Source organism: Cryptotermes secundus, unplaced genomic scaffold (assembly GCF_002891405.2).
Source record: "Cryptotermes secundus unplaced genomic scaffold, Csec_1.0 scaffold1220, whole genome shotgun sequence".
Taxonomy (NCBI): domain Eukaryota; kingdom Metazoa; phylum Arthropoda; class Insecta; order Blattodea; family Kalotermitidae; genus Cryptotermes; species Cryptotermes secundus.
Window position 1 is genome coordinate 1 of NW_019744140.1, and position 8594 is coordinate 8594.

Consider the following 8594-nt stretch of genomic DNA (forward strand, 5'->3'; position numbering starts at 1 on the left):
AATTACTCTGAAAAATGAGAGTAAATAACATGAAAAATCCTAATATTAATAAATATGAGTTTGGTGGGGTGTTAAATGGGTAGGCATGAGAGTGGAGACAGAGGGGAGTGAGGGACAGAGAGAGCACACCCCCCCTCAGTGGTGTGTGCCTGAGTCCATCAGCATGTATGGAGGTGTCTGAGTCAACACACATTAAGTTGCATTGCCACTCTTTAACATATTATAATATTAAATAAAATTATGCATTTGTAAGGCTGGACAGGCATCAAATTAATAGTTGATAGGCTCCTAAAATGAAATAACAATAAAGGCTGAGGTAAGAAATGATACTAAGTAAGGCTTCATGTGGCCCAGAAAAATCCCAAAAACAATATATATAGATACACATGTATAGAAGGCCTCAAAAAGAATAGCAGAGAGTCAGTTTAATAGACATGTCCACCCTGATACCATGAGCAAATCCATATGAGTCACCTCCAAGTTTGCCACACAAGATTCCTTGACAGTGTAAACGTTTGGCTTTTGCCAGAAAATGGCCACTACTTCTGGATGTATGAATTGGTATTGGGCACACCACACTGTGTAGAAGCAGGAGTGTGAATGCCTTGCAACAGCTACATATGTACATAAAATGTATACAGAAGTATGCAGTCACTTCAGTTTATGATACCTCACACTCTTGATGTGCGCGTGTTCCACTTCTCGAAGCACTCCAAGACACATAGTGCAACATCACACTTTTTACAATAGAAATGGTGCTCCTGCTTTTCTTATTTAGCGAACACACACAACAACGTCTTTGTTTCCTTTTGGTGGCCCAGTGCTGTGAATGTTTCACCTCCAGTCGACTCACTGATATTCGTCTACGCGATTTAAGAATCATTTTGGGGGAGGGGGGGTTTCCCACAAAATCAAATAAATTGTTGATTGGCAAAGCGACACACTCAACTATTAGTAATACTCGCACAATAGTGATGCAAAGTAATTATAATATTAGTAAAAAGAGTGCCAGGCTGACACTGATGCCAAAAGTCACAGAGATGAAGATGCCTTTTACTCACAAAGTAACACTCGCTCACTGGGTTTATACCTCTTCCGAGACACAAAATAAAATGTTGTGATGTATTTGTGCTATGCAGGACACACCCTTCCAGTGGTGACATAACAGCATCAGAGCAACTGCGGCTGCTACGGTAACATGCTAACATGCCAGTAAACACTCCGCTCCCCCGCGCCCCAAGGTGATGTAACAGAACTTTCCACTGTGACATAACAGGATACACCGCCATTAACACGAGGCAACGGAATGGTATAAAAAGCCAGCTGCGCAATATGTGAGCAGAGTGTATGTGATCAGGGTGACACAGTGTGGATCATGAAGTTACTCAGAGCAGTGGAAGTAATTGTGATACTGCCGATGGCAGTAATTGTGAATTGTATAAGTGTGTGAGCGAATGTGGAACAGATTAGCTATATTCAATACGGTGTGAAGTTATTTGTCGCGTTACATACCCAACACATGACAATACATAAAGAAATATATGACAATCCGACAGTGACTTCCTAACCGATAATTCACTACTGAAATCTAATCCTTGAATACATCACACTTCCTTGAAAGCTCTGGAAGCACTAACATGCGAGCACAGATAAATATTTTACTCCTCATTTCTCAAAACAAAGCTGGGCTCTATTTGGCTGACCACACCATAAACACTCATATCTAGACGTAAGTGGTATTGAAACCAGTACAGTGTACCGTGATAAACAATTTCATTGTTCAGAGCTAACAAATGAACCTCTGACATGACCTTGCCTGGGTATGTTGGCCAACACGGGGTGCTACTTCCTACAGATATATATAATATTGGTCCGTTAAATGTTAAGGGTTAATCAGAACCCCTTCTGCTGGTGCAAGGAATGTCTATGTGTAGGGGGACAGAATTTTCAACACCTTCTGTGATCTGTGAATTGTATACTTCATTCCAAATGTTACTGGCCACAGGCATACTGATTCATTGGCAACATTTGCAGCCAGCCCAGCAGTGCATCAGTAGCTGTGAAATGTAGAGCTGTGAACTGGCCGAGAAAAGTAAGAACCTCTGTCTATATGTATATATAGAAATTTTCTTTGATGTTCATTAGTAGCCTCATTTGTGTATTTAATTACATGCATTGTATATTCCACTTCATCACAATTGTGTCTCTATACGAAGGGCATTCCGTATATAATGCCTACTATTTTTTTGTGTTAACCTTTAAGTGATGGCACTTTAAATTCCGGTAATGGCAGCAGGACGGATTTGATTTAAATACCCGCAATTTTAAAGCAATAAAAACTGTAATCATTTCCTAAAATTGCTGTGATTTCTACAATTTTTGTGATAAACGAACCAAATAAATGCTGTTTTTTTTTCTAGAAAGAATACAGAATCAGATATTGTAATTTACAGACTTTATAAAATGTGTAAAAATTTTTAGACTGATTCCAAGTATAAAATTCCCAAATTTGTCATCTGTCTACAAGAATTCATACAGTTCTTGGAACTAAGAATGCTGTATGTAGATGTGGCAACACAGCGGATGGTTATGTAGACATGTTTAGTCTTGTATATTTTGAAGCTTATACAAGTACCTTCTTTCGGTATGCAGAGATGTGAGTGTGTATCTCTCTGTTTATAAGAACGTTGATTTTAAGTGATGGCACTTTAAATTCCGGTAATGGCAGCAGGACGGATTTGATTTAAATACCCGCAATTTTAAAGCAATAAAAACTGTAATCATTTCCTAAAATTGCTGTGATTTCTACAATTTTTGTGATAAACGAACCAAATAAATGCTGTTTTTTTTTTTTAGAAAGAATACAGAATCAGATATTGTAATTTACAGACTTACAGCCAAGCAGTGTCATACAGCTTCAAAGTTTCGCAGTGAGAACAGTGATATTGTCAGCTCACCATGGTGTCGTCTCGTTTGGAAGATTCAGACATTTTTCAACTCATAAATGACTCCGAATGAGATTGTTTTACCGACAATTCTGAGAGTGGCGTTGAGAAAAGTGATTCAAAAATGGATTTCGACGAAGACCCATCATCTTCGTCGGCAACCTGGGGACCACCACACCAGCATGGCAAGACGAGTGTGAATAATTATTCAGGTGGAGCTGTGGGGTTAAATTCCAATGAAGCTCCACACGTGAATTAGGCTTCCACCACTTACTGCTTTTTCATGCTGTATTTCGCAGGGATTATCCGTCTGCTGGTGGAAGAGATGAACAGGTACTACCATCAGCATGTAGACAGACGTCAAGATGGACCTTCTCCGCGGCCAGACGTGACCGAATCTGAGATGTTTCTGTTTCTAGGAATAATCATTCAAATGGGACATGACAATAGAGGCAAACTAAAGGACTACTGGTCGACTCTAGAACAATTTGCCACGCCTTTCTACTCTAAGACAATGAAACGCGACAGTTTTCTACACATTCTTCGTTTTCTTCATTTTGCAGACAACAGTACAGAAATTGGCAGGAATGCCGACAGTTATGACTGACTATGGAAAATTCAGATCATCTTCGACACTCTCAATGACGCATTTGAAAAATATTATAACCCTTCCGAACATTTGGCCATTGACAAAATAATTGTAAAATACAAAGGGAAGGTGGTTTTTAGGCAGTATATTCCCAAGAAACACAAACGTTTCGGAATCAAAATCTTCAAAATTTGTGACGCCGCTGGGTATACATATGACATGAAGGTTTACTTAGGAAAAGACAGGAAACGTGCCAGCCAAGACGTGAGAGCGACATATGCTACAGTTAGGGACCTATGCACACGTATTGAGGGTGTAGGTCACAAACTGTACATGGACAATTTCTTTTCTTCACCTGACTAGTCTGACAAACTGATGACACAGAACATAACGTGCTGTGGGACAGTCAGACCTAATTGGAAGGGCTTGCCTGACGATTTTCAACAAAGACAATTTCGACTGAAGAAAGGGGACATTCGTGTTAGGGTGAGACAGAACTTGACAGCACTAGTTTGGAAGGACAAACATGACGTTTACATGCTGACAAATATGCACTCTCCTCCAGCAGAAGGCAGTTTCTGTGATGAGCACAGAAATGCCATCAAGCCAGCAATTGTTTCTAACTACAACAAGCACATGGGTTATGTCAACAAAGCGGACATAATGGCAAACAGTTATAGCATCTGTCGTCGAATCTGGAAATGGACAAATAAATTATTTTTCCATCTCCTGGATCTGACGATTCTGAACAGTTATATCCTGTTGTCATCCTGTGGTGCGAAACTGTCACACAGAATTTCGTCTCGCCCTTGTGCGAATATGCTGGAGCATGCTGGAAGGGGCGCCCCTCGCCCTCAACGGCCCAGGGGTCGAATCCCTGCCGTTTCATTGGGGTCATTTCGAATAGAGGAGGCCAAACAACAGCACTGGCCGACTTCCTCTACTTCGAAATTGAGGTGTTGAGTGTGCTCTTCGCGTGGGAAATGAAGAACCGTCCAGATAAAGTGCGTGAAATGTGATGTGGGACTCTGCATTTCCGGATGTTTCCAAGATTTCCACACGAGGCCAACATTCCGTTAGACGACGCAGGTGGGAAGAGAGACAACTTATAAAGATGGTGACCAAAAATCATGTAAGTAGAAAAAGAATTTATAACTTAAAATTAGATTTTAAAAAGCCGGCCGCACACGTGGACTGCGAGACGACATATGGCGTCATTCGTCCCCTTGGCTTCATTTTAATGATGCCATATGGTGTCGCTTGGCTCTTAAAGGTTAATGTAAAGTCTGAGCTGGATGTTGGTGGTGTTGTAGTAAAGGTTGAACCTTCCCGCCAATGTACTGTTAGTCTGGTTGTCATGCAACAGATAGTGGTAGCAGAGCAGTCTACCAAAATGGTATCTGACACAGAGGTGCGTACAAAACAGAGATGTTATTGAATTTCTCACTGCCAAACAAATTGCACCCATTGACATCCATCGATGCTTACTAAAGGTGTACAGAGATGATACAGTGGATGTCAGCACAGTGAGGCAGTGCGTAGTGTTTCAACAGTGGCGAAAGTGAAGTGCACGACAAGCCATACCCTGGGCGTCCCTGCTCATCTGCCACTCCTCACAATGAACAGCGCCTCGATCAGCTCATCCATACAGATTGGCAGATAACGAACAGGGAACCGTGTGAACGGCTTAATATCAGCTGTAATGCATTGGAAATGATGTTGGGGAAGCTGGATTATCGCAAAGTTTGTTGCAGATGGGTCCTGAGGATAATTACACAGGATCACAAACCTCATCGAATTGAAGTTTGTCAGGACCTGTTGCACTAGTTTGAGGCTGAAAGTGACAACTTTCTGGACAACATCGTCATCTCTTTGGGGATGAGACGTGTTGTCACCACTATGAGCCAGAATCCAAAAAGACAGTCCATGGAGTGGCGACATCTGGATTCCGCAAGAAAAAAGAAGTTCAAGACACAGCCATCAGCAAGGAAAGTGATGTGCACAGTCTTTCTGCATAGGTGGGGTGTGATCTGGTTGGATTTCCTGGAGCCTGGTAAGACTGTCAATTCTGAACGCTACAAGACGACGCTGACTAAGCTGAAAACCCGTATTTCTCGAATCAGGCCAGAGAAGCAGACAACCTTTTGCTTGCAACACAATAACGTTAGACCCCATACCAGTCTGGCGACCATCGCGCACATTGCAAAGTTTGGCTGGACTGTCCTACCACATCCATCTTAAAGCCCCGGTTTAGCACCTTCAGACTTCCATCTCTTTGGGCCTATGAAAGATGGAATAGGTGAGCAACATTTTCCAGGCAACGATGCTATCATTGCAACTGTAAGAAAGTGGCTAGACTCTGCTGGAGCAGACTTTTAGGGACGCAGAATACAACCTCTCATTCATCACTGGCAAAAGTGCATAACGAAAGGTGGTGATTATGCAGAAAAATAAGTGTAAGTAGCTGAAATCTTGCTCTATTTAACTGCGTTATTATTCTTTCTGTATCTGTTGTAGTTTTCACTAAAAAAAAAGAGAAGGCATTATATACGGAACAGTCCTGTCTTAGGATGTGTTGCCAATGCCAGTTAAGCACTATTGCTTTCTACACCTTTTACACATTCTTTATATCTAATGTTCAGTCACCTATCTGTCTGACAGAAAACAACAAAAAAATCTGTCATGACAACCAATCACCTGACAGCAGGTACAGGGGCAACGCCATCGGTGTTAGGTAATGGGCAACACGTGTCTACAATGTCACATATTGTCACACATCTTTAGAGAATCATTAGTTATCCTATAACAAATCCTTAACATAGTGACACCTCTATGTTATTACATGGATACAGACTGCATGGGAGACAAACAAATGATAACCTTTAGCATTTATAGCTCCTGGGAACTCTGTGATGTAGTACCAAAGCTCTGCTTAGTGGACTGGACAGACAAAGAAAATGTGAAGGATTTTAGCTGTATAGAAGTTACCGCAAACATTCAGTTTATACAGAATGTCATTTCATCTATATTAGATCTGCTCAACAGAAAATGGAACTGGTACATCACAAACAACATTCTACAAACTACAGTTGCCTAGAGACATTTCAGGAAAAAGAATCTTTCAGAATCTAGTCAAGAGCGCAATAGAGTTGTATCATGTACACAGAGATGGATATCAGACAGACAAGCAGCATTTCTGCAAATTTGTGTCATCTGCCTAACAGCGCACATACAGCTCACCTCAGGTTCAGCCTTCATTTCTGAAAATGTTATTGGGACAGGATCCTCTTCCGCTTCTGCATCTGAGACTGCCTCAGCTTTCACATTCATGGACTGATTTGCATCACGAGGTGTTGGGTATGTCTCAGCATATGGACCCACTAAAGCATTCTCCAAATTTGTATAGTTCTGTAAAAACCATCACATCCTTCTTAGAAATGGATGCACAACACCACACATTAAACAGCGTATGCTCTCCTTCCTATGGCTATTTCTCATCACATTTAACTCATAAGAGCTGTTCTGTACAGATGCTCTTCTCTACAGCTATCACGATCTGTAGAAAGTACTCGGTTCATACCTCAGTGACCTTCCCAAGGAACTAACAGTCACTGCGGCAGTACAGAAAATATCAGCTGTTTTGGTTCCTAAAAACATCATAATGAAGAGCTCCGCAATTTGTAACCTTCGTTCACCAAGCATAAGGAGGATGAGATGGGCAGCTCATATAGCAGGCATGGGAGAGAAGAATGAATACAGGATTGTTGAGAGAGCCAGAAAGGGTTCATTACTAGGATCACACATTCTCATCACAACTCTGTATTCTAAGGCAAACAGACCCAGTACAAACCCTACCAAATTATTTCTTTAAAATCTATCTTAATAGCATCTCTCCATCTGCACTTAGGTCTCCCACGTGGTCTGCCTTCCTCAGGTTTTCCCTCCAAAACTTTGTATGCATTTCTCTCTGTTGCATGTGCACTACATGACTTACCTACATCACTCTCCTTGAACTCATTGCTCTCCTACATAATATCCCAAACCTTCATCATCCACGTGTAAAGAATGTCCCACATGGATTATGCGAACAAAGAGAAGCACGTGACAAAATACTGTAACGTGTTGCGCTACGGTAATAAGCAGGTCAACATCCTCCCTCCCCTCCCACCTGCCAGCGGTGACGTGCCGAGCGGAACCGAAGTGAGCCGAGTCCCAGCACACTGGTCGCTATACAACACGGATAAACAGTGGTTGCGAGAAACGACCATAGCAACAGTGGCGACTATTACGTGGCTGTTTTCTCGTTGCCCTGCTGATGGTTTATAAGGGAACTACACAGCCACCAAAGACAGTTCTCAGTTCTCAAGTTATAAGTTACGGATGTGTGCGTGAGGATTGGTGATAGTTCGTGATAACCGAGTAATAATTTGGAATGTGTGATACAGTAACACTTATATAGCTCTTGTACTGTGAAATGTGTTGACTACTGACAATAGAGTGAATTGAATACTGCGAATAGGGTTATAAAGTGTGAAACCCCACAACTGTGTTATAAATAATTGTAGCCGTGATTTGTAGGTTGTTGAATAAACCAATTAACAATCCAAACAGTGTAATCAGTAACAAAACATGTTATAATATTGTGACATGCTGAGCTATGAGCCCTCCCCCACCCCCCGCCAGCCGTGATGCGCCGAGCGAAGCCGAAGCGAGCCGATGTTAGCCAAGTCCTAGGATCCTGGTCTCTAGGCAACGCGAGTCAACAGCGATGACGTCACCACGTAGTAACAGCGGTTACTTCCGCTAGCGTTACTAGCAACACAGCGCCAGGCAACAAGGGTGCCTATTACGTGGCCGTATTGTCCGATCGAGGCTACATAGGGAGCAGCGAAGGTTATTCACAGTCAGTTGTACTGAGTCAGTCAGTGAGTCCTCGAGCTACATTAGTTCCGAGTTAGCCAGCAACCAGTCAGTTGTATTGTGGCATTTGGAGTGTACTAATTGTGATACTGCAGATAGCAGTAATCGTAAATCTGTAATTTGGGTGATTGTAAGAGCGA

General features: G+C 42.0%; 1 protein-coding gene across 3 annotated transcripts in view; it reads right to left on the minus strand.

Moving 5' to 3' along the window:
• Nucleotides 1-5766: 5766 nt before the first annotated feature.
• Nucleotides 5767-8594, minus strand: part of LOC111874578 — a 7414-nt gene continuing 4586 nt past the window's right edge. For all 3 annotated transcript variants that reach the window (XM_023870189.2, XM_023870192.2, XM_023870190.2), the window contains exon 3: nucleotides 5767-6942. In XM_023870189.2, the coding sequence (XP_023725957.1) occupies nucleotides 6667-6942 (276 nt within the window). In that variant the 3' untranslated portion in view covers nucleotides 5767-6666. The remainder of the gene's footprint in view (nucleotides 6943-8594) is intronic.